The sequence below is a fragment of the Heterodontus francisci genome, chromosome 4, assembly GCF_036365525.1.
Source record: "Heterodontus francisci isolate sHetFra1 chromosome 4, sHetFra1.hap1, whole genome shotgun sequence".
Taxonomy (NCBI): Eukaryota; Metazoa; Chordata; class Chondrichthyes; order Heterodontiformes; family Heterodontidae; genus Heterodontus; species Heterodontus francisci.
The window spans coordinates 70,091,861-70,118,764 of NC_090374.1; the positions used below are offsets into that span (position 1 = coordinate 70,091,861).

General features: G+C 44.5%; 1 protein-coding gene across 1 annotated transcript in view; it reads right to left on the minus strand.

The window, feature by feature from the left end:
• Positions 1 to 19,537: 19,537 nt before the first annotated feature.
• LOC137369081 (arrestin domain-containing protein 3-like) overlaps positions 19,538 to 26,904 on the minus strand; it is an 82,690-nt gene continuing 75,323 nt past the window's right edge. The window contains exons 6-7 of the mRNA XM_068029676.1: positions 24,893 to 25,055; positions 19,538 to 23,333 (exon numbers count right to left, since the gene is read on the minus strand). Coding sequence (XP_067885777.1) covers positions 23,329 to 23,333; positions 24,893 to 25,055 — 168 coding nt within the window. The 3' untranslated portion in view covers positions 19,538 to 23,328. The remainder of the gene's footprint in view (positions 23,334 to 24,892; positions 25,056 to 26,904) is intronic.

Here is a 26,904-nt window from a genome sequence, read left to right on the forward strand (position 1 = left end):
GTAATGCTGTCCTGCCCAGGGGCTTTTCTGCTGGCTAGAGAATCAATGGCATCACTGAGTTCCGATTTTGTTGGCTGTATGTCCAGCTCATCCATGACTGGTAGAGACTGGGCTGCATTGAGGGCAGTCTCAGTGACAACATTCTCCCTGGAATACAGTTCTAGGTAGTGCTCAACCCAGCGGTCCATTTGTTTGCGTTGGTCAGTGATTATGTCCTCTGATTTAGATTTGAGGGGGGCGATCTTCTTGATGGTTGGCCCAAAAGCTCTCTTAATGCCATCATACATTCCTCTGATGTTTCCGGTGTCTGAGGCCAGCTGAATATGACTACATAGGTGTTGCCAGTAGTCATTTGTGCAGCGCCTGGCTGTTCTTTGTGCAGTGCTGCTGGCTGCTTTAAGTGCCATGGATGTTATCTCGCTGGGGGCTTTCTTGTAGTTCAGCAGTGCAGTGCATTTAGCGACTATGACAGGTTCCAGCTCTTCAAAGTGAGATTGAAACCAGTCTGCATTTCTCTTCGCACGTTTGCCATAGGTGGTCAAAGCTGACTCATAGATGCCGTCTCTGATGTGGGCCCACTTGGTCTCAGCATCCCCTGTGAGAGTGTTTTGAAGGGCTGTTGCAAGTGAATTTGGAAATTTTTGTAACAGCTGTGGATGAGAAATTCTGCTCGTGTTGATGCGCGGGTGGCCCTTCTGCTTGGAATGATGCAACTTCTTTGGTCTGAGTCTAACCTTGCTGCACACCAGGGAGTGGTCGGTGTCGCAGTCCGCCCTGTGGAAGCTGCGTGTGATTTGAACACTGTTTAAGGAGGCTCGCCTTGTGACTTAGAGGTCCAGCTGGTGTCATCGACGCGATCTTGGGTGCCTCCATGAAACCTGGTGACAGGGTTTAGTGTGAAAGAACGAGTTGGTGATGCAGAGGTTATGATAGGTGCACAACTCAAGCAGTCTCTGTCCGTTCTCATTCATCCTTTCAACGCCATAGCGCCCAAGGCAGGAGGGCCATGAGTCATGGTCGGCCCCAACCCTGGCATTAAAGTCCCCCAGCAGGAACAGGTGTTCGATGTTGGGGATGCTGCTAATGATGTTATGGAGTTCCTCGTAGAACTGGTCTTTAGCTTCAGGTGGGGAGCAGAGTTTTGGAGCATAGATGCTGAGTAGGTGTACTGGACCAGAGGTGGTGAGCAGTCGGATGGACAGTATGCGTTCCGAGCCATTTGAGGGAGGCTCTATCATGCTGAGCAAGGAGTTTCTGATGGCGAAGCCCACTCTATGCTGTCTTGGTTCTTCAGGATCCCTGCCCTGACAGAAGAAGGTGTAGTCTTGCTCTGCTGGAGATCCACTCGCGGGGAGGCGTGTCTCCTGAAGTGCTGCAATGTCTACATTGAGTCTACTGAGCTCGTTGTTAATGATGGCGATCTTCTGAGAATCATTGATTTGTGTAAGGTCTTCCGACAGGCCAGGACGCATAGTTCTGACGTTCCAACTTGCAAAGCGAAGGGCTGGTACCTTCTTTCCTTTTTTCATGTTGTTTGGTGCGGTGTTGCAGTCCACCTTTCGGGCAATGACCCTGAGCTCCAAGCACCCATTGCTTGGACGATTAACGATTAATAGGCAAGATAAGGCCTCATAGTGTTGGGGGTAATATATTATGTGGATAGAGGATTGGTTAACAAACAGGAAGCAGAGAGTAAGCATAAATGGGGCATTTTCAAGTTGGCAGGCAGTGAATAGTGGGGTGCCGCAAGGATCATTGCTGGGGCCTCAGCTATTTACACTCTATATTAATGACTTGGATGAAGAGACAGATAGTAATGTATCTACGTTTGCTGATGATACAAAGCTCGGTGGAATGGTAAGCTGTCGGAAGTAGAGAGGCTGCAAAGAGAGATATAGACAGGTTAAGTGAGTGGGCAACAAGATGGCAAATGGAGTAGAATGTAGGGAAGTGTGAAGTTGGTTGTAAAAATAGAAAAGCAGAATATTTTTCATAGCTGTGAAACTGGTAAGTGTTGATGCTCAGAGAGACTTGGGGGTACTCGTACAAGGAATGCACAAACTTAACATGCAGGCGCAGCAGGCTTTTAGGAAGACAAATGGCATGTTGGCCTTTATTGCAAGGGGATTGGAGTACAGGAATATAGAAGTCTTACTAAAATTGTACAGGGCTTTGGTGAGATCGCACCTGGAATACTGTGTGCAGTTTTGGACTCCATATTTAAGAATGGATATACTTGCACTGGAGGCAGTGCAGCGAAGATTTATTAAATTGGTCCCTGGGATGAGGGGGTTGTCCTACGATGAGAGGCTGAGTAAATTGGGCCTATATTTTCTGGAGTTTAGAAGAATGAGAGGTGATCTAATTACGACATACAAGATTCTGAAAGGGTTTGATAGGGTAGAAGCTGAGAGATTGTTCCCACTGGTCAGAGAATCTCGAACACGGGGACACAGTCTCAGGATAAGGGGCCAATCATTCAGGACTGAGATGAGGAGAAATTACTTCACTCAGAGGGTTGTGAATTTTTGGAATTCTCTACCCCAGAGGGTTGAGAATGCTCCATCATTGAATACATTTAAGGCTGGGATAGATAGATTTTTGTTCTCGTAGGAAATCAAGGGTTATGGGAGTGGGCAGAAAAGTGGAATTGAAGCCAAAGATCAGCTATGATCATGTTGAATGGCGGCCAGGCTCGATGTGACATATGTTCTATTTCTGCTCCTATTTCTTGTATTTGGCCATCCCTCGCATCCTTTTTAAATAATAGTACAACGTTCGCACACCTCCAATCCTCTGGTACCTCACCTGTATCTAGTGAGGATTTGAAAATGATCCTCAGAGCATCCGTTATTTCCTCCCTGACTTCCTTTAACAGCCTGGGATACAATCCATCTGGCCCTGGTGATTTATCCACTTTCAAGGATGTCAGACTCTCTAGTGCTTCCTCTCTCATTATGCTTATCATATCTAATATTTCATATGCCTCCTCTTTAAGTACAATGTCTGCATCATCCCTCCTCTTTGCGAAGAGAGACAAAGAACCCTGCTCACATTTTCTGCACCCATGTATAAGTTACCTTGCACATCTCTGATAGGCCCTATCCTTTCCTTAGTTATCCTCTTGCTCTTAACCTACTGATAAAACCTCTTTGGGTTTTCATTGATTTTACCTGCCAATATTTTTTCATGTTCTCTCTTTGCTTTCCTAATTTCCTTTTTAACTTCACCCCTGCACTTTGTACGCTCCTCCAGGCTTTCCAAAGTATTAAGATTTTTGTGACTGTCATAAGCTTTCTTTTTCTGCTTTATTTTACCCTGTATGCTTCTAGATAACCGTGGGCTCTAGATTTGGCAGTATCACCCTTTTTCTTTGTCGGAACATGTCTACACTGTGCCCGTAGAATCTCGCTTTTGAATGCCTTCCACTGGTTTGCCACTGATTTTCCTTCAAGTCGTTGTATCCAGTCCACTTTTGCCAGATCACCTCTCAGCTTTGCAAAATTTGCCTTCTCCCAATTTATAACTTTTACTCCTGTTCTTCTTGTTCTTCTCCAGAATAATGCTAAATCTATATTATGGTCACTCTCTCCAAAATGGTCACCCACTGCTACTTCATCCACTTGCCCAGCTTCATTTCCTGAGACTAAATCTCGAATTGCACCCCCCTCATTAGACTTGTTACATGCTGGCTAAAAAAGTTTTCTTGAATGCAGTTCAAGAATTTTGTGCTCTCTGTGCCCTTCACATTGTTTGTATCCCAGTTGATATTAGGGTCATTGAAATCCCCAACTGTTGTTCTCCTATGAGAGTAGTGCAGTTGATGTACTCTACATGGATTTTAGATAGGCTTTTGACAAGGTCCCACATGGCAGACTGAGTTTTAAAAAAATTCCCATGGAGTCCAGGGAAATGTAGCAAAGTGGATACAAAATTGGCTCAGTGGCAGCAAACAAATGGTAATTGTTGATGGGTGTTATTGCAACTGGAGGGCTGTTTCCAGTGGCGTTCCGCAGGACTCAGTATTGGGTATATATGAACGATTTGGATGTAAATGTAGGGGGCATGATCAAAAAGTTTGCAAACACAAAGACTGACCATGTGGTAGATAGTGAGGAGGATAGCTGTAGGCTGCAGGAAGATATTGATGGTCTGGTCAGATGGGCAGAAAAGTGACAAATGGAATTCAACCCAGAGAAGTGTGAGGTGATGCATTTGGGGAGGTCAAATTAGGCAAAGGAATACATGATTAACTGGGAAAAAAACTGAAGTGTAGAGGAAGTGAGGGACCTTAGAGTGAATGTCCACATATCCCTGAAGGTGGCAGGACAGGTCGATAAGGTGGTTAAGAAGGCATATGGAATCCTTTCCTTAACAGCCAAGTACAGAATATAAGAGCAGGGAGATTATGCTGGAAATGTATAACTCATTGGTTAGGCCACAACTTGAGTGCTGTGTGCAGCTCTGGTCACCTCATAACAGAAAGGATGTAATTGCACTAGAGAGGGTACAGAGGAGATTTATGAGGATGTTGCCAGGTTTGGAAAAATGCAGCTATGAAGAAAGATTGGATAGGCTGGAGTTGTTCTCCTTGGAACAGAGAAGGCTGAGGGGAGATCTGATTGAAATTTATAAAATTGTGAGGGGCTTGGATAGAATGGATGTGAAGGGGCTATTTACCTTAGCAGAGAGGTCAGTGACGAGGGAGTATAGATTTAAAGTGATTGGTTGAAAGATTAGTGGGGAGATGAGGAAAAATGTTTTCACCCAAACGGTGGTGGGGGTCTGGAATTCACTGCCTGGAAGGATAGTTGAGGCAGTAACCCTCAACCCATTCAAAAGGAGTCTGGATATGCACCTCAAGTGCCGAATGCTGGAAGGTGGGATTAGAATGGGTGGATCATTCTTCGGCTGGCACAGACATGATGGGCCAAGTGGCCTCTTTCTGTGCTGTAAACTTTCTATGATTCTATTGCTTTTGCACTCATACATTTGCCTACATATTTGTTCTTCTATCTCCCTCTCACTATTTGGGGCTCTATGGTACACTCCTAGTAGTGCAGCTGCCCCTTTTTTATTTCTGGGCTCAACCCACATGGCCTCATTTGATGATTCATTTAGCATATCATCCCTCCTCACAGCTGTAATTGATTTTTTAACCAATAATGCTACACCCCCTCCTTTTTTAGCATCCTCTCTATCCTGCCTGCCTGAAAACTCTATATCCAGGGATGTTGAGCTGCCATTTTTGCCCCTCTTTACGTCAAGTTTCCATTATAGCAGTGATATCATGCTGCCATGTGTCTATCTGTGCCCTCAGCTCATCGACTTTATTTCCTATACTCCTTGCATTTAAATAAATATCTTTTAACACTGCCAAATGCTTTTCAACTTTTGCTTCTTCTGTCTTTCAGAGTCACTCACTAATTTTCTGCTTCCCGTTCCCTGCTCTGAATTTGTCCTATCTGAAATTGCCCTCAGGTTCCCATCCCCCTGCCAATCTAGTTTAAATCATCCCCAACAGCATTAGCAAACCTTCCTGCAAGATATTTGTTTGAGTCCTGTTCAGGTGTAGACCGTCCGACTTGTACAGCTCTTACCTTCCCCAGGACTGGTCCCAATGCACCAGAAATGAAAAGCATTCTCTCCAGCCATGCATTCATCTGGTCACAGTCATAGAGAGATACAGCACTGAAACAGGCCCTTTGGCCCATTGAGTCTGTGCCAACCATCAACCACCCATTTATACTAATCCTACATTAATCCCATTTTCCTACCACATCCCCACAATTCTCTTACCACCTACCTACACTAGGAGCAATTTACAATGGCCAATTTACCTATCCAGCTGCAAGTCTTTGGCTGTGGGAGGAAGCCAGAGCACCCAGCAGAAACCCACGCGGTCACAGGGAGAACTTGCAAACTCCACACAGGCAGTACCCAGAACCGAACCCGGGTCGCTGGAGCTGTGAGGCTGCTGTGCTAACCACTGCGCCACTGTGATGCCCCTGTTGTATTCTCCTATTTCTGTACTCACTCACCTTGGGAGTAATCCGGAGATTGCTACCTTTGAGGTCCTGCTTGCTCATCTCTTTCCAAACTCCCTATCCTCAGCTTGCAGGACCTCATTCCTTTTTCTTCCTATATCATTGGTACCAATGTGGACCATGACCTCTGGCTGTGCAACCTCGCCCTCCAGAATGCTCTGTAGCCGCTCTGTGATATCCATGACCATCAGGGTGGCAACATACCATCCTGGAATTACACCTGCGACCACAGAAACGCCTATCTGTTCCCCGAACTATGGAATCCCCTACCACGATTGCTCTTCTGGCTTTTCTCCTCCCTCCCTGCACAGCTGAGCCACCCACAGTGCTCTGGTCATGACTCCCGCTGCACTCTCCAGAAGAACCCTCTCTCCCATCGGTACTCAGAACTTCACTGGCCAATGTAATAGAATAAAAAAGCAGAGATGTAATGCTGGAACTATATAAAACGCTGATTAGGCCACAGCTGGAGTATTGCGTACAGTTCTGATCACATTACAGGAAGGACATAATTGCTCTGGAGAGAGTACAGAGGAGATTTACAAGAATGTTGCCAGGGCTTGAAAGTTGCAACGATGAGGAAAGATTGGATCGGCTAGGGTTGTTTTCCTTAGAATAGAGGAGACTGAGGGGTAACTTAGTTGAGGTGTACAAAATTATGAGGGGCCTAGAGTAGACAGGAAGGACCTGTTTCCCCTAGCGGAGAGGTCAGTTACCAGGAGGCACAGATTTAAGATGATTGGTAGAAGGATTAGAGGGGACATGAGGAAAAACTTTTTCACCCAGAGGGTGATGGGTGTCTGGGATTCACTGCCCAGATCGATGGTGGAGGCAGAAACCCTCAATTCACTTAAAAGGTACCTGGACATGCACCTGAAGTGCTGTATTCTGCAAGGCTACGGACCAGGTGCTGGAAAATGGGATTAGATTGGGCAGCTAGTTTTCTTGGCTGGCGTAGACATGATGGGCTGAATGGCCTCCTTCAGTTCCGTATCTTTTCTATGGTTCTGTGGAATGACTTCTTATTCATGCTGGACCACATAAAACACTATTGGGTGCTGCTTTCATCTGCTAATACTGCTTATTATTCCAGGATCATGCTGGAATGCAAGATAACCCCCAGGTTCTTTTCTTTAAAGCAAACTGTCCTCTGAAACCCCTCTCCCCTGTCCCTTTCACTCTCATCAACAATAAGTGCGAGGAGCTCATGGACTTCTTTGTCACCAAAATTGAGACCATCCAATCAGCAGCTTCTTCCATGCCCCTCCCTTCCACTGGCCCACATCACCAAACTTCCAATAAAGCTCTTCCCTGCCCCAGCCCTGAACTCGCATCTTTCACTAGTGTCATGCTAGGCCCCCACCTGCCAAGAATGAGGCACATTACTTTTGTCATTAGCATTGATTTTAAACTGTTACTGGAGTGAAGAAAGGACTTGTTAAACAGATCAACCGTGGCTGGAAAAGACATTTGCATATTATCAGACGGTGACTGGAAGGACAAAGGACCATTCCCTGACACATTCAACCCACAATGGACCTTGATTACCAGGTATTGTGTGTAAGAGGAGCATTCCAGAGACTGCCAAGGTGATACAATCCAAGACGTCATCAGACCAGTTAGTAACATGACTAACATGCTTGGCAACCTGAGTTTTTCTGAATTGTACTAACAGTTTGAACTGAGAGTGTCTGTTTGCTCCTGGACTGAGAAGATCTTTCCTGTCTGCTCCCATCTCTTTTTCACAAGACTCTGAATTCACTGAAGACACATGAACCCCAGGAGAGAAACCTACAGTGAACAAGGTTTAAGAAGAATACTGGGCCCCAATGAAAAGCAAGATTTACCTACAATCAAGAACTTGAAAGTGAGCTTGAAGAACCGTAACAAAAACTTTTCTGATATTGCCTCAAACTTTTCCATTTTATTTTTCATCTGCTCTTTTCTGTCTCTATTTGCACATGTGTATTGCGTATGCATGCTATGGTGGACGCGTCGTGTATCCGTAGGCGTTAAGCGAATTAGAGTTTAAGTTTAATCAATTTCAACTTTTCTTCTTTAAACCTAAGAAAGCCTGTTGGTGCTGGTTTCTTTGCCTTATAATTGGAAAACGGTGAACAAGGATTCACCAAGGGGGAGCTAATAAGTGTGTTTACAAATAAAACCCTGTTACAGTAAGATCAGGTGAAGCTGAAAGGGAATCCTAGACCTCTTTCTCATCTGGTTGTAACACTAGTTTCTCTCCTATCTCCCCTCATGGCCTCTCTAAGCTCATCTTGTCCATCAGTCACACTTCCTGCTCCCTCGATCCTATTCCCACTAAACTGCTGTCAACCCAACTTCCTCTGGTCCCCATGTTAGCCGACATTGTTAATGGTTCTCTCTCCAGGTGTTGTCTCTCCTTTAAATCTGCCATCATCACCCCCTCCTCAAAAAGATCCTTGACATCACTGTCCTTGCAAACTACTGTCCAGTCTCCAACATCCCTTTCTTCTGCAAAGTCTTTGAACGTGTTGTCGTCTCCCAAATCCATGCCCATCTTTCCCAGAACTCCGTGCTGATCCCTCCAATCAGGTTTCCGTTCCTGCCATAGCACCGAAACAGTTCTGATCAAAGTCACAAATGATATCCTATGTGACTGTGACAAAGGTAAACTATCCCTCCTTGTCCTTCTTGACCAGTCTGCAGTCACTGACATGGTTGACCACACCATCCTCTTGCAATGCCTTCTCACTGTCGTCCAGCTTGGTTGGACTGCTCTCACCTGGTTCCACTCTTATCTAATAGTAGCCAGACAATCATTTTCAACGGCTTCTCTTACTGCTCCCGCACCATTACCTTTGCTGTCCCCCAATGGCCCTCCTTTTTCTGATTTACATGCTGCCCCTCAGTGACATCGCCCAAAACCACAGCATTAGTTTTCACATGTACCTCAACACCACATATCTCGACTCCCCCACTGTTGCTAAATAATCAGACTGCTTATCTGACATCCAGTACTGGATCAGCAGAACTGTTCACCAATTAAATATTGGGAAAATTGAAGCCATTGTTTTCGGTCCACTCTCCAAAATCCATTACCTAGTTACTGACTCCCTCTCCCTGGCAACAGTCTAAGATGAGACCAAACTGTTTGCAACCTTGGTGTCATATTTAACCTGGAGATGAGTTTCAACCACATATTTGTGCCATCACTAAGATCCCTATTTCCACCTCTGTAATATTGCCCAACTTCGCCCTATTTTCAGCTGATCTGCTGTTGAAAGAGCCATTCATCCCTTTGTTACCTCTTAATTATTCCAACTCTAGGCTGGTTTCCCACATTCTAACATTCATAAACTTGAGATCATCAAAAACCCTGCTGCCTGTGTCTTAACTAGCACCAAGTCCCATTCACCTATCACCCCTATGCTCACTGACTTACACTGACTCCTCGGACAAGCAGCTTCTTGATTTTTAACCAAATCCCTCCATGACCTCACCCCTCCCTATCTCTGTAATCTGCTCCAGCCCCACAACTCTCAGACACCTGCACTCATCTAATTCTGACGTTTTGAGCATTCCAAATTTCAATCACTCCACCATTGGTGTCCGTGCCTTCAGCTGCCGAGGCCCGAAGCTTTGGAATTCCTTCTCTACACCTAATTCTCTCTCTACCTCACTTTCCTCTTTTAAGATGCTCCTTAAAACCCTGTTCTTTGACCATGTTTTTGATCATCTGACCGAATATCTCCTTATGTGGCTCGGTGTCATATTTTGTTTTGTAATGCTCCTGTAAAGTACCTTGGGATGTTTCACTCTGTTAAAGGCACTATATAAATATCAATTGTTGTTGTTTAGATTAGATTTGAAAGTTCCTTTTTCAATCTCAAAGGTTGGATATTCAAGATATAAAAAATGTTCAGTTTAAATTAGGAGACATTTGTAAATAACAACATCTTACAATTATATTGTGCCTTTAACATCGCAAAACATCCCAAGGCATTTGACATGAGCATAATCAAACACAGTTTGTCACTGAGTTACAGAAGGAGACATTAAGGCAGAAGACCAAAAGATTAGAGGTAGGTTTTAAGCAGCATCTTAAAGGAGGAAAGTGAGGTATAGGGACGAGAGGTACAGGGAAGGAATTTCAAAGCTTAGGGCCTCAGTAGCTGAAGGCATGGCCACTAATGGAGGAGAAATTAAAATTAGGGATGCTGAAGAGGCGCGAAGTGGAGGAGCATAGATATCTCAGACTTTTGTAGCAATGCAGGTGACTACAGAGAGATTTGAAACAAGGATGAGAATTTTAAAATCAAGGTATGGTCAGACCATGAGTCAATTTAGATCAGTGTGATTCAGGGTGAGATGCTCCGATATAATGTGTCTCCTTTTAGACAAGCAAAGAACTGAAAGGAAAAATGTTTTGCTGATTTCTCTATCCAAATAGCTGATCAGTTGATAACGAGACTCTGGCTGGGAACAGCATTTGAAAAATGCACCCGAAGGTGTCTGTGTTTTAAGATTTTGTTCAACTTAACAGAATAAATTGGGTTCCAAATTATAAAGCACAGCATTAGCTGGTTTCAGTTTCACAAAGCACAATTCTTTTTCAGCATTTTAACATCACAGGTTTACAGGTTTGAACTTAATGTAACAAAACAGCAACATTCAATGCAAAGTGACGGATAAAACTATGTAACTGGCTAAATTAAACTTTTTCAATTCATGTAGTAAAAAAGGTACCAATTACACACTGCATTCCTGAAAACTTTGTGACCATTCTGTCTCCTTTGCTCAGTTTGACTCCTTGAAGGTTCTGCCAACCGAACCGCCTCTGCGGAAGCTGTTTATCACCAAGTGGCAGCACTGAACACTCGCAGAGCACAAGTACAACAAAGGGTGAAATACATGCAGAAAATCCTGGAAAAAGATGACATTCCAGTGAATGATCCTTGGGACCAAGGCCCATCCTATGAAGCTGTGGCTGATGGCACCATTTGCGGCTCCCTCACTGCAGCAGAGGAAATGTACAACCATGTGCACACGGCGACCCAGCCAGTGGTACCAAGAACCAATGGAGCACTGAAGCTTGTGTAAGCACAGCAACTTCATGCTGTCCCAGCTATTTGGATGCCAAGTCTCTCGGTGAGATGTTGCTAGAGCGAAGCTTCCAGATGAGGATGGCAACACAAGCAACAACTGCCTGATTTCCACGTTTAACTGCGCATACGCCAACCTCGGAAGTTGTGTCTGATTTACTCTTTAATTAAGGCAAGCGTTGATAATCCCACTGTCATTTCTACCTGAAAATCCAGGCCACTGTATGAGTTAAAATTAATGAGTAATCTTTTGATCTTGATTAAATAAAAAGAGAAGGTTCTTGTCCAAATTTTAAATTTTGATTTTAATTCAGAAATCCGAAAAAGTGGAAGAAAAGGTCGTCAGACTGTTTTTAAAATTCGATTCTGAGGAGGTGCAATATTGTTGTGACAAGTTGGAGGTGTATTCAACAATTTTATTTATGATCAGAGGCTTTTTTTTTAGGTTGCCCAAGTTCTATTTCTGGTGTCAAAACAGCAGGAAGTGAGGAAAAGAAAGTGGATCACTAAATGCCCAGCTACATTGGGAGAAATTTGGTAAAAATTGTTATTGGTCTGGAACATCACTAGAACACATGAAAACAAAGAACTAGAACAATAAAAGCAAAATACTGCGGATGCTGGAAATCTGAAATAAAAACAAGAAATGCTGGAACCACTCAGCAGGTTTGGCAGCATCTGTGAAAAGAGAAGCAGAGTTAACGTTTTGGGTCAGTGACCCTTTTTCGGAACTGACAAATATTAGAAAAGTCACAGGTTATAAGCAAGTGAGGTGGGGGTGGGGCAAGAGATAACAAAGGAGAAGGTGTAGATTGGACCAGGCCACGTAGCTGACCAAAGGTCATGGAGCAAAGGCAACAATATGTTAATGGTGTGTTGAAAGTCAAAGCATTAGTACAGATTAGGTGTTAACGGACTGAATATTGAACAGCAGCAAGTGCAAACCTGAAAAAAAAAACAGTGGGTAAGCAAACTGAACAAACTAAGATGAAATGAAATAAATGCCAAAAAAAAATTGTAAAAAATGTAAAAAAGAAAAAATAACTAAAAATGAAAGTAAAATGGGGGGCTGTCATGTTCTGAAATTATTGAACTCAATGTTCAGTCCGGCAGGCTGTAGTGTGCCTAATCAGTAGATGAGATGCTGTTCCTCGAACTTGCATTGATGTTCACTGGAACACTGCAGCAATCCCAGGACAGAGATGTGAGCATGAGAGCCGGGGGGGCGGTGTTGAAATGGCAAGCAACCGGAAGCTCAGGGTCCTGCTTGCGGACTGAGCGGAGATATTCCGCAAAGCGGCCACCCAGTCTGCGCTTGGTCTCCCCAATGTAGAGGAGACCACATTGTGAGCAGCGAATACAGTATACTACATTGAAAGAAGTACAAGTAAATCGCTGCTTCATCTGAAAGGAGTGTTTGGGGCCTGGGATAGTGAGGAGAGAGGAGGTAAATGGGCAGGTATTACACCTCCTGCGATTGCAGGGGAAGGTGCCATGGAACGGGGATGAGGTGGTGGGGGTAATGGAGGAGTGGATCAGGGTGTCGCGGAGGGAACGATCCCTTCGTAATGCTGACAGGGGAAGGGAGGGGAAGATGCGTTTGGTAGTGGCATCATGCTGGAGGTGGCAGAAATGGCGGAGGATGATCCTTTGGATATGGAGGCTGATGGGGTGGAAAGTGAGGACAAGGGGAACCCTGTCACGGTTCTGGGAGGGAAGGGAATTAGAACAAGTTGCTTTAATTAAATGATTTCTGGACCAGTTGGCGTTTGGAGTAATGTGCACCAAAGATTGTCCAACATATCAACAACAACTTGGCAGGTTGGAGGCTGTGGGGGCGGGGTGGGGGGATGGGTGTCATATTCAGTGGTAGGCGGGAGGCGCCGTTCCCATTGCCTTCCTGCCGCCGCTGCAATTTTACAAGTGGTGGTGGCAGTGACAACTGGACGTTGTGGTGTACCTCTAATGTGTTCTGGAGAAGCGCCACTGTTCGTCCTGCCAAGCTAGCAGTGACCTGTAATGCTGCAATTTTGCCCAGAAGTTACACTAATTTCCACAGAGGTTTTTGGAGCTAATACTAGCAGTCGCAGAGCCAGGAGTGCACTATTAGAAAGTCATCAGCAGCACGAATTTGAGATATTTTTCAGCTTCTGTTATGCCAAATATCTTGCCTCACTGTCTCTTGCAAGGAGTTATGCAGAATGTAACTTTTTCCCAACCTGTTTTAAAAATACATTTAAAAAAATACATTGCAGAACGGGACAAACTTGGTGGGTGCAGATATGGAGCTGACTGCAGTAGTGTTGATGTATATATTTATCTTCTTTGGCCTCCTTATCTCGAGAGACAATGGGTAAGTGCCTGGAGGTGGTCAGTGGTGTGTGGAGCAGCGCCAGGAGTGGCAATAAAGGCCAATTCTAGAGTGACAGGCTGTTCCACAGGTGCTGCAGAAAAATTTGATTGTCGGGGCTGTTACACAGTTGGCTCTTCCCTTGCGCCTCTGTCTTTTTTCCTGCCAACTGCTAAGTCTCTTCGACTCGCCACACTTTAGCCCCGCCTTTATGGCTGTCCGCCAGCTCTGGTGAACGCTGGCAACTGACTCCCACGACTTGTGGTCAATGTCACAGGATTTCATGTCGCGTTTGCAGATGTCTTTAAAGCAGAGACATGGACGGCCGATGGGTCTGATGCCAGTGGCGAGCTCGCTGTCTTTGGGGATCCTGCCATCTTCCATGCGGCTCACATGGCCAAGCCATCTCAAGCGCTGCTGACTCAGTAGTGTGTATAAGCTGGGGATGTTGGCCGCCTCGAGGACGTCTGTGTTGGAGATACGGTCCTGCCACCTGATGCCAAGTATTCTCCAGAGGCAGCGAAGATGGAATGAATTGAGACGTCGCTTTTGGTACTGAGGACACAGGCTTGATACACTCGGACTTTTGCGTTCCGTGTCAGTGCGCCATTTTCCCACACTCTCATGGCCAGTCTGGACATAGCAGTGGAAGCCTTTCCCATGCGCTTGTTGATTTCTGCATCTAGAGACAGGATACTGGTGATAGTTGAGCCTAGGTAGGTGAACTCTTGAACAACTTCCAGAGCGTGGTCACCAATATTGATGGATGGAGCATTTCTGACGTCCTGCCCCATGATGTTCGTTTTCTTGAGGCTGATGGTTAGGCCAAATTCATTGCAGGCAGCCGCAAACCTGTCGATGAGACTCTGCAGGCACTCTTCCGTGTGAGATGTTAAAGCAGCATTGTCAGCAAAGAGGAGTTCCCTGATGAGGACTTTCCGTACTTTGGACTTCGCTCTTAGACGGGCAAGGTTGAACAACCTGCCCCCTGATCTGGTGTGGAGGAAAATTCCTTCTTCCGAGGACTTGAACCCATGTGAAAGCAGCAGGGAGAAGAAAATCCCAAAAAGTGTGGGTGCAAGAACACAGCCCTGTTTCACGCCACTCAGGATAGGAATGGGGTCTGATGAGGAGCTACCATGTTGAATTGTGCCTTTCATATTGTCATGGAATGAGGTGATGATACTTAGTAGCTTTGGTGGACATCCAATCTTTTCTAGTAGTCTGAAGAGACCACGTCTGCTGACGAGGTCAAAGTCAATTAAAGCAATGTAGAGGGGCATCTGTTGTTCTCGGCATTTCTCCTGTATCTGACGAAGGGAGAACAGCATGTCAACGGTTGATCTCTCTGCACGAAAGCCACACTGTGTCTCAGGGTAGACGCGCTCTGCCAGCTTCTGGAGCCTGTTCAGAGCGACTCCAGCAAAGACTTTCCCCACTATGCTGAGCAGGGGAGATTCCACGGTAGTTGTTGCAATCACCGCGGTCACCTTTGTTTTTATAGAGGGTGATGATATTGGCATCGCACATGTCCTGAGGTACTGCTCCTTCGTCCCAGCACAGGCATAGCAGTTCATGTAGTGCTGAGAGTATAGCAGGCTTGGCACTCTTGATTATTTCAGGGGTAATGCTGTCCTGCCCAGGGGCTTTTCCGCTGGCTAGAGAATCAATGGCATCACTGAGTTCCGATTTTGTTGGCTGTACGTCCGGTTCATCCATGACTGGTAGAGGCTGGGCTGCATTGAGGGCAGTCTCAGTGACAACATTCTCCCTGGAGTACAGTTCTAGGTAGTGCTCAACCCAGCGGTCCATTTGTTTGCGTTGGTCAGTGATTATGTCCTCTGATTTAGATTTGAGGGGGGCGATCTTCTTGATGGTCGGCCCAAAAGCTCTCTTAATGCCATCATACATTCCTCTGATGTTTCCGGTGTCTGAGGTCAGCTGAATATGACTGCATAGGTGTTGCCAGTAGTCATTTGCGCAGCGCCTGGCTGTTCTTTGTGCAGTGCTTCTGGCTGCTTTAAGTGCCATGGATGTTATCTCGCTGGGGGCTTTCTTGTAGTTCAACAGTGCAATGCGCTTAACGGCTATGACAGGTTCCAGCTCTTCATTATGAGGTTGAAACCAGTCTGCATTTCTCCTCACACTTTTGCTTATAACTAGCATGTGATGTGATAAGCATGCATTGAAGGTGACCTGCAGCAGAAGTTGATCGGAGAAGCGTTTCCACCAATCAACATTTTTATAGACCATGCAGATAATTGACTGAATTGTCAGGACATCTGGAATTTGTCTCTGTGCCAGTTTTTGGAAGAGTCCGAATCTATATTCAGGCTCAATCAAGGGTTTGTATAACTAGTCATCTTCTTAAAAACCAATTAAATTAGCTAAGGCAGCACTGCATATTGGTCACCATAGATCAATATTAATCTCCTTGACCTTTGGTTAAACTTTGGTTATCACTCAGTAGGTTGGCTTTCATAGCAAACTTGCGAAGTTTCCAATTCAAAGTTTGTTCAAGTATTTAAAAGTTTTTAAAAGTTCAAAACTACTTCAAATCATTACAAAGTATTGGCCTGGATCTTCCTATCAGTAACAAAGCTGTGGCATATGACAGGCAAGTTTTTTTGAAAATGAGTTTTAATACTTTAAAACAATTAGAACATTTTTAAAAACTTTTATAAAAGTGTTAAATGTATTTTAAAGTTTGTAACAGTATAAAATTGTGTAAAGTAACCTTCAATGTGATCAATGAAAATGCATAAAGTACATAGCATGGGGTGTTTTCAACATCTAGAGTTCAACTGGTCATTTCATAATCGATTACCCAGTGAGGTACAATCAAAGAATCAGAAGGAGATTTGCTGAAGTGCTTTGGTTTCATTTTTGATCAGTTACCGAGAAGGAATACAATGTATATGAACAAACTGAAAGCAATGGTTACAAAATGCAGTGTGTGTCTTTGAAAGGACATCTGTGCAATATTGTAAAATCCCAAGTGGATAAACCTGCATCGATAAACTGGAAGACACTGAATATAATAGGCAAAGTCATTGAATATTTCTCTTATCATAAATGCATGGACACAGAATTCCTAAAACGCCAGGGTGGTAGTAGCCAAATGTGAACACGGGAGAGATAAACCTGAATTGCAACCAGACCTTTACACTCGTGAAATGGTTTTGCAATTAAGTATCAGCAAAACAATTTATACTAAATTATATACCATATGTCCAAACATTTCAGAGTTGTAGTTGGGTACACTCATACAATGTGTCGCTTAAAGTGCACAAACCTTGAATTGTCTCAAAATTTTAGATTACTAATCCAGTTTTAATGTGCACATCTTCATTCAAAAAATATATTTTAAACAATCCATTAATAATCATATTTAGCACTACTTCTATCGCAACAAATCAAAACACAGTTAAAAGATGACCGCTCCCCTAATAAGACACTTTATTTAGCAACTGGTTCACAAACCTGACCCTCAAGTTGCTTACCTCTATATCTCCCAGTTGGAATTAACCATGGACAAGGTGGAGTTCATGTTTTTGAGCCCGGGTGAGGGGTGGAGGAGCTGAAACTTGCAAGAGGATCTCGGGGAGCCGGCGGAGAGTGTTTTAAGACTCTTGCTGGTTTGGGTTAAAAAGGGATGTGTTCCTGAGCTGCTGCTTTAGAAACTGGTCCAGCGGAACCATCAGCGTGCGTTCTGCTGGAGCCTCATTGAGGCACAGGGCTCTTCCGAGTAGACTGATGAGCATCTGTGACCAGTTCGAACTGGCCTCGGGAGCCAAAGTTAACCACGGCAAGAGCGAGGCCATGTTCTTTGGGAACTGGGCTGACCGATCCTTTGTCCCCTTCACCGTCAGGTCAGATTACCTGAAGGTGCTGGGGATATGGTTCGGAAGGGCTGGGGCATGCACCAAAACCTGGGAGGAGCGAGTAGCAAAGGTACGACAAAAGTTGGGCATGTGGGGGCAGCGATCTCTCTCCATTGTGGGTAAGAACCTGGTCATCAGGTGCGAGGCGCTCATGTTGTTGCTCTACGTGGCGCAGGTCTGGCCCATACCCCACTCCTGCGTCGTGGCAGTCACCCGAGCCATTTTCCGCTTCATCTGGGGATCTAAAATGGTCCGGGTCCGGAGGGACACGATGTTCAAATCTCTGGACAAGGGCGGGAAAAATGTACCCAACGTGGCCCTCATCCTGATGACCACCTTCGTGTGCGGCTGCATCAAGCTGTGTGTGGATCTCCAGTACGCAAACTCCAAGTGTCACTCCGTGCTGAGGTTCTATCTGTCCCCGGTGTTGCGAAGGATGGGCTTGGCCACATTGCCGCGGAACGCTCCATGCAGTTGGGCCGTGCCGTACCACCTATCCTTTGTGGAGCAGTTTCTGTGGGAAAAACACCTTTGACCACCGGTCCATCAGGCAGTGGTCTGCGCGGAATGTCCTCAAGGGCCTACGGGAAAAGGAGACAGTGGATGCTGTCGGATGGTTCCCTGAGCAGACCGTCAAAGTCATTTGGCGGAATGCCTCATCACCAGAACTTTCAAACAAGCACCAAGACGTAGCTTGGCTGGTGGTGAGAAGGGCCCTTCCCGTCAGATCCTTCATGCACACCCGAAGTCTCGCCCCCTCCGCACAGTGCCCCCGCGTTGGCTGTGGTGGGGAAGAGACAGTCGCCCACCTCCTCCTGGAATGTGTCTTTGCAAAGCAGGTGTGGAAAGAGATGCAGTGGTTTTTGTCGAGGTTCATCCCAAGCAGCTCTGTAACACAGGAGTCTGTGCTCTACGGGCTGTTCCCAGGGACGCACACCGAGACAAACATCAACTGCTGCTGGAGGACTATCAATTTGGTGAAAGACGCCCTTCGGTTTGCCCGAAACTTGCTGGTCTTCCAGCGCAAAGAGTTGTCCACCACCGAATGTTGCAGACTGGCACATTCCAAGGTCCAGGACTACGTGCTGAGGGACGTACTAAAGCTTGGGGCAGCCGCAGCAAAGGCTCAATGGGGAAAGTCCACAGTGTAAGGACCCCCACCAAGCTGAACTGAGGGGCTGGATCCATGGGAAAGCCCTTGAACTGTATCGTTGATATTTTCATTTGCTGTAAATGTGAAACTGTAATTGGCATGACAATAGTGAAATGGAAGGGTTGTGAAGAAACTCATGATAGTATAGAAGGAAACTGATCTCCCTTGCAATGTTTGTATTTTTTGGTGCTGTTTGAAACTGTTTGGCAATGTAATTTTTGCAGATTTTTATGAATAAAGTATATTTTGGAAATTTAAAAAAAAGGGCTCTTCCGAGTAGTATATTGCCACTGTACTCATCCTCGTATCCCAGGGTGGCGGACTGATTGTGGCTTTGCTTACAGCTTGTCCTTCCACCAAGACTGTCCCAGCCAAAACCCGCACGAGGTGAGCCTGCTACGCTGATATGGGTGTATCAGAGGGACAAAGCTCAATAAAAACATGTTTTTCAAGTCCTCAACGGTGGAACAGGTTGCTGTGAAGGCGAATGAAGGCTGCATTGAAAAGCCCTACGGTGATGGATGAGTGGCATTGGGGACAGAGCTGTGAACCTGGAGATCTCTAGTCACAAATCTGCACACTGGTGGTGGATGCCTGATGGTGACTGAGCTCTTGGAATTTGGACAGAAGTAGCTCTCCAGCAGCAGCACCCACATCTGAGCAGTCCTTTTTAGGATCCCAAATGCTCACCTCACTTGAGGAAGGGGCTGGAAAAGGTGCCCCAAACATAGGCTGTCCCAAACTGTCCTGACCAGGACACAGCACCTGGTGGGATCACCATCCTTGTGAATGAAAACTCACACAAATGATAAAATGCAAGAATGTCTGTACTTGGAACGTGCACACCTTAATGGACAATCAAAACAGCGAATGCCCTGAAAGGAGAACCACCATAGTTTCTCGGGAACTTGCGAGATTTAACATTGATGTTGCAGCTTGTTGGAGAAATCCAGATTATGCCAAATTGTTGAACAAATTCTCCGGACTCAGGCTATGAGAATAAACACTTTATTTCATGATATCATGGGAAGCACACCTTACCTAAAAGCAGTCCAGTGCTACTCCACAGAACAAAGGAAATCCACAACAGATATACAGTTACTCAGCCCATCCCGGCTGGACATAATCCAATCAGAAAGGTTATTGATTACATACATTACACATAGTACCAATTAGATTACTGATTAGGCATCATGTAGCAACATGATCACCAATTGATGATCTCAGGTCCCATCAATTATCCTTGAGTATTCCAACTGTCACTTTTAATTGGGCCTGCATTCCTGAGGGTGCCGTGCAGTCTGCAGTTACACTGATAAGAGGGGCCCCTCTCAGTGTCTGTGCTATGCTGCACCAGGCTCAAACTGCGAGCTAACTAACCTGTCCCACAATGCCTCGGGTAAATACTCCATTTTGTACCAATATGTAGCTATACTTTCAACTTATATATGAGAGTGAATATATATATTCACTAGGATTATATTAATCTACTTACTCAAATAACAGTTATAGAAGAAAAAGCTCAGCAAACTTCTCCCACACAGCTCTCAGTGAAACCCGACTCCCTGCGGAAGGCTAGCTTAGAGAGAAAAGAGGAGGATACACTTTCTGATGGAAGGGGAAATCAGAGGAAGACCGTCACATCCATGGAGTTGGGTTCACCATCAAAAATAGAATAGCAGATAGACAGGCGAACAAACTCAGCATCCTCACCGAAGCCAACTCCTCCAACATTGCAACCATGATCATACCAAATCAGCTCTGCTGGTCTGGATATTGCAACACCTCATCCAACAAGCCATAACAGTCAGAAACTTACCGCATCAACTCTGCTGCAGAGAAGTGTTGAAAGCAGAAAGAGAGAGAGCAGGACCCTGGTTCAAGAACTCCCTTGTCCTCTCTGTGCAAAGAGCTGTGGTTCCAGGATTGGCCTGCTGAGTCACTTAGGACACACAAATCATGAACCCTGGCAGACGTCATCTTCGTTTCAAGGGACTGATGACAATGATGACGATTGAGGCACACAGCAACTTCCGTTTTTTGCCGCAAGTGTGATCGCCAGAAGTTGCAGTGCCATTGTGGCCCTCAGTAGCAGCGAACATCACAGCATTTGCTGCCATTGGGTCCACAAGGTCTGGACCATTATAAAGTACCAAACTGAACAATGGCTGACTGCTTGACTTCAAGGGGCGTGACTTCTTTTAGTGATGAGAATGGGGGTGTGGCTTCGCGAAGAATACACCTCACTGCTCGGCCTCTGATATGAGTTCCCCACTGGAGCCACACTGCAGCCTACAGACAATATAAGTACGTTTTTTTGTGCAGTCAGCGGTGAATGCCGATGCTTCACAGCTGACAGGAAAATCTGGGCCAGTGAGTGAGGTTAATCTTTGGAAAAGGGACAGACTTGATGGGCTTGAAGACTACACATCCTGTTCATAAAAATGGTGGTATCCACTTATCTCTGTGAACTTCCAAAACCCAAATCAAATGCAAATATCTGAATACTTGCACCAGGATTTGGATAGTTCCCAGTCTTACACATCTCTTCACAAGCATTTGTATTAATTTAGATTACTGCCAAATGTGTGCCATGGTATTTTTGAGCTAATTAGTCAGAAAATACAAGCACAGCAGCTGTCCTCAGTACATCCAAAGATTTCTAAAAATGACAAACCCTCTCATCAGGCTGCTCAATGATCTCATAAAATACAAGGTGCTTTCTGGCAAACACAAAAGTACACAGTAATTAGAATTCTTAAGTATACCACATTTTTCATATCAGCACCTTACATACTAAATAAAAATGTGAAACTACAGAAATTCTGTTGTGTAGTACAACAACAACTTATATTTATACAGCACCTTGAATGTAATAAAATATCCCAAGGCACTTCACAGGAGCATTATAAAACAAACCCAAAACGAGATATTCGGTCAGATGACCAAAAGCTTGGTCAAAGAGGTAGGTTTTAAGGAGTGTCTCAAAGGAGGAAAGCGAGGTGGTGAGACAGACAGATGTAGGAAGGGAATTCTAGAACTTAGGGTGTAGGCAACTGAAGGTGCAGTCACCAGTGGTGGAGCGATTAAAATAGGGGATTAAAAGAGGTCAGAATTGGAACGCTGATATCTTGGAGGGTTGTGGGGAGGGAGGAGGTTATAGAGTTAGAGAGGGGGTAAGGTCATGGAGGGAATTGAAAACAAGGATGAGAATTTGAAAGTTAAAAGACATTGCTTGCCCAGGAGCCAAGGTAGGTCAGCGAGTACAGGAGTTCTAGGTGAATGGGATGAGTTAAGACATGGGCAAAAATGTTTTGGATGACCTCAAGTTTACTGAGGGTGGAATGTGGGAGACCAGACAGGCGTGCATTGGAATAGTCAAGTATGGAGGTAACGAAGGCATGAATGAGGGCTACAACAGCAGATGAGCTGAGACAGGACGATATCAGGTGATGTTACAGAGGTAGAAATATGAAGTCTTAGTAATGGCGTGAATATGTAATTGGAAGCTCATCTCGGGGTCAGATGTGACACCAAGGTTGCAAACAGACTGGTTTAATTTCAGACAGTTGCCAGGGCGAAATATGTGAAGATATCATTGGAAAATAGAATTAGGTGACTACGATACTGAGCAGTAACACAGACCATAAAATAAATAAAAACCTGGGGTGAGAAATTGTCTGAACTGCTCCCACTCCATTAGCTTTACTTCACCAGATGTATGACAGAAACCCCGCTTTTGTGGTTTAACAGGGTTTTGTGTTGCACTTCTGGTGAAATAGCGCAGGCAGAGTGGAAATAACTTTGAGGAATATGCCTGTGTCATGGAGTTGTGACTACATGAATCATGGTTTGTGAAGATTATAAAAATTCAATTATTTAACAGAAGCAAAGAACACACATTGTTCCATGAAACCTAAATCCAGGTTCCCTTGAAAAAAAGTTATATCCACTGCCTTGTTTCTGCTGAGAATCTGAGTTGTGTGTTCTTCATATTTGAGACATCAGCACAGCATATACAGCACAGAATCCATGTGCTGGCATCATCAACATAATGCTTGCACCTTCACTGCAGCTGTTTCTCAGGAAGAAGAAAATAGAGAAATTTAGGAGGAAATCAACCTCTTTTGGTAAAAATTAGTTTCACAAAAATCTCCACAAACTTAGTGACCCTTAGGTATACAATGACATTACAGACAGGTGTATATGTGTACATATGTGTAAATGTGTCAACCAATGATATTCTGACAGTACAGATGTATATATATATGTGAGGCCTCAACTACTGATGAAAGGAGAACTTCTAGGGAGAAGACTCTGAAAATACACCCTAGAGAATGGAACCAGCACATTACAAAACAAGGCAAAATTGTTTCTATGCAACGGCTGAGTTGGTATTCAAGCAAATATGTATCAGGTTATTTACAGCAATTACATTAACAGTTATCATATCTGAGTGCATAGAAGTAACAATTCAACGGTTATATAAAAGCAAAATACCGCGGATGCTGGAAATCTGAAATAAAAACAAGAAGCAGAGTTAACGTTTCAGGTCAGTGACTTCTTCTTCGGACGGTAATTCAACGGTTACTGGTTATCAAACTTTTGTGTTCTGTTCTATCCTTGGTGTCTTTATATTCATTTTTGGAGTCGAGTTGAATTATGTCAGATGACTCAAGAGCAAGTCAAACTAGACACCAAAACCCCCAACTGGAGAACAAATGTAAACCTCAATCCATTGTTCCTCTTAAGGCTTTTCATTCCCTAAGTCTGGAAGCCCAGATTCTGGTTGGTGAACAGAAAAGTCAGATTACCCTGAAAAAGAAAGAATTACAGTGTAATGATCTGCCCAGATTCAAAAGGCATTTTTCTTATTTGAGCTAGACTGAAATAACAATGTACTTTTGATTGTGAGGTAATGTAAAAGTAAAGGTCATCATTCATGTGAGACCAGTCAGGTGGTGCCTGTTTGTGACTCAGTTCACTCAGAGATCCGCCCAGCTGCATCAATTTAAGGGATGTCAAGTCTTGTTGAGAATAATATCCTTAAATCCCTGAGATTATGAATCAAGCACCACCCTTTCTGAGCTGAAACTGAAGCCAAGAATATCCTGTAAAGCTAATTAAATATCCTTTTCAATGATAAATTTTGTGAAGGGCTCTCAAGTTGACAAGATCATACGATTCACTGATTCACCATTTTGTTTTCTTTATTTTCCAACTTGTGACTCTTGGCTGAGCTAGAATTCCGTAGCTCATGCCTTTTGCCAAGTGGATATTCTTTGTTAGAAAGTCTAGACAGTGAGTATTGGCATGTTATTCAACCTGTGGAGACATCTAGACATCAATGGATTGCAAATCCTGTTCAATTATTTTATCGCCCCTGCATTCAAGTTGCGACCTACAACTGAAAGCCTTCCATGGGTACTGCACCTAAAATCACTGAAATACTATCAGGTTGCATGGTGCACCCAGGTTGGCCTGAAGGCAGGGCATGCCTATTAATTCGATCGTGCTCGTAACTTTGAACATCTCAAGATTACTTTTGCATTTTTATAAGATGGCACATTGAGGACAAAATCTATTCTGGAGAAAGGTCTCCATGGTGTCGCATAGGCAATACATATATATCTCCTCTGACATGCCCAAGTAATCATAGGGTCAGCCTATAGACCTACATACTTTAGTAAAGGAGGTTTCTGCAAACCACCTTAATACAGGTGAGTCTTTCTCAAATCAGGATAGTAGTAATTCAATGCGGAATGTCCATTTTAACTTGGTAAAATTACTTGGGAGTTCCTTGAAATGCAATGATTTGAAAATAATTAAACCGAACCAAAAAAGTAAACATAAATGAGAAAAGAACAAATCAAAAAGATGAACAATTGCACCAAAGAAAATGCCAAAGAGGAAACTTAAATATGAAAATGAAACCATCTTGAGCGAGCCTATCACAGCTTTTAGAAAAAAAATTCAAAAGTCAGGAAGGGCTTTCCATTGCAATTATTTTTTAAAGGCCCAGAATGCAGTCTGCACATTCCTCAAGCAAATATTGGGAAGTTGTAGGCCAGTTAAATTTCAATTGCTTTTGATTAATTAATAATTATTAATGATGCTCCCCGAACCGTCAGTGGCTGCTTACAGCTTTTCCAAAATAGCCTGTCTCCCAACAAAATCATGCTGCAGTGAGGATTCAAGATTCTGTTCCCAGGATTTTCTGACCCTAGCTGGTCATGCACTTAAGAATATAAGAAAAGGGACCAGGAGTAGGCCTTTCAGCCCTTCGAGTCTGCTCTTACATTTGACACAATCATGGCTGATCTTCCACCTCAACTCCACATCTCCTCATACTTCTTGTCAGATCTCGTCCTTACCTTCAATTCCTTCAGGGAGTGTGTTGTTTAAGTTGCTGTAGTTCATGCCATACTGGGTGTTAAAGTTGGTAGCCTGGCTGCTGAAGGGATGCAAGGGAATTGTACCAATAACTATTGGAAAATCAACAGTTAAATTTGTTGCTCCCGGGATCTCTGTGTACACCTAAGAAATAAGAAACAAACCTTGAAGAATTTTAAAAAAGGTTATCACCAACTATCTATTTTTCAAATTCACTTTCTTCCTTTGCTTCTGCTCTGCAGACAGCAGTAACCTGTGTTGTGTCATGGCAACCCATTCTAAAGACAAATCTTCACATAAAACTGCATAAACAAAGCATTGGGCTATATCACTGCTTACATCATTACAGAAACACTAAATTGGTTTCCCCAAATTCGGCATATGAATTTCTACCTGATCAAGGGTAATCTGATGTTCAAGTGCCACATTATTAGGCACACAGGCCTGCTGAGCACACATTATGTATCATGCTTAATTTTGTGTTCTGAAGACACCTTGTTAAGAACGTTGAACCTTGTTACATTATATCTTAAAGATTGTGATTTTTAAAAGTTCAAGATGGAGTCCAGAAGGTCAGCTGACCTCACCTCTACTCTGCAAAAGGTTACCAAGAGAACAGAGAGAACAGATCAAAGACTGTTTTCTGAAGAAGACTACAGCACTAACACCTGAAGAACAATGGGTTTCATCCTCCCAGACATTTGGATTGTAAAACAATGAGTCAGCCATTGAGAGTATGCAAATGAACCAGGCAGATGTTAGCAGCATGGACATGGAAAGAATGAGTAGCTTCGTGGAACTCAGACTACTGGGGGGAATTTTATGCTTTCCCCCACATCGGGTTTGGAGGCAGGGAGAGCATTTAATTGGGAGGGGTGGACCTCACCACCTTGCTGCCTCCACTCAAATTAAGTCCAGGGCAGGAAGGCCTGTGAATGGCCCTCCTACCCCACCGTCAATCGAGGTCCTTAAGTGGGCAATTAGAGAGCCCGCCCCTCCCCTTGCTGCCGGACCCCCTACACCTCCCTCCTCTGCGAACCCCTCCCGCCCTGACTCACCTGTGGCCTGGGTCCAGTGCCTCTGGTGAGTCCAGGGCGGGCAGCAGCCTCCCTCTGTGCAGTGGCACTGCTCAGAGAAAGAACTGCCAGCCTCAGATTGGCCAATAACTCTCATCAGGGGGAACGTCCATCGGCAAGGTCCTTAATCCCAGGGAAGTCCCGCTGCTATCCACTTAAGTGCTTAATTGACATGTAATCCAGCGGGCCTTCCCCAGAGGAGGCGACGTGGGGCTCTTGCTGGCACTTTCGCCAGTGGTTGAAACCCCCGTTGCCAAGAAAAAATCCCAGCCCTGGTCTCTGCACTTTGCAGCAAAACAATAAACTATTGAATTCTAAGTCCAGATAAATTTTACAGACTTTCTGGAATAAGCAGACTGTAAGGCAGGAACCATCAGGTTGCAGCCTCAGGGCAAGCTGCAAGAGAAAACACCCAGCTGATGAGAAAGGAGTGGGTGGTGGGGGGGTGGTGGGTGAACGCCGGCACCCTGAAGATATACTGTGAAAGGCAGTGGAGATTGGAATCTGTGCTGAGAGGCGAAGCTTTTGGAAGAGTAAAGGGCCCACAGGATCGCTGGAAATCACAATCCACAGACATTCAGATTGAAAGGAGCGAAGAAAATACTGATTTTTTTTTTTAAAGTCTGGGAGGTCCAACGCATTGCAACTGGGAGGAGTTTGGGACGCTAACCTGCAAAGGATTTTGGTATCCAAAATGACTGTAATGTATCAGTGTGGTGCGAGGTTTTCAAGTGTTGAATAAGGAAAGAAGACACCTTTGTTTGTTATTTGAGGTATCAGCTACTTACAAAGTTCTTTTCTTTTGGGCCTCCTTATCTCGAGAGACAATGGATACGCGCCTGGAGGTGGTCAGTGGTTTGTGAAGCAGCGCCTGGAGTGGCTATAAAGGCCAATTCTGGAGTGACAGGCTCTTCCAC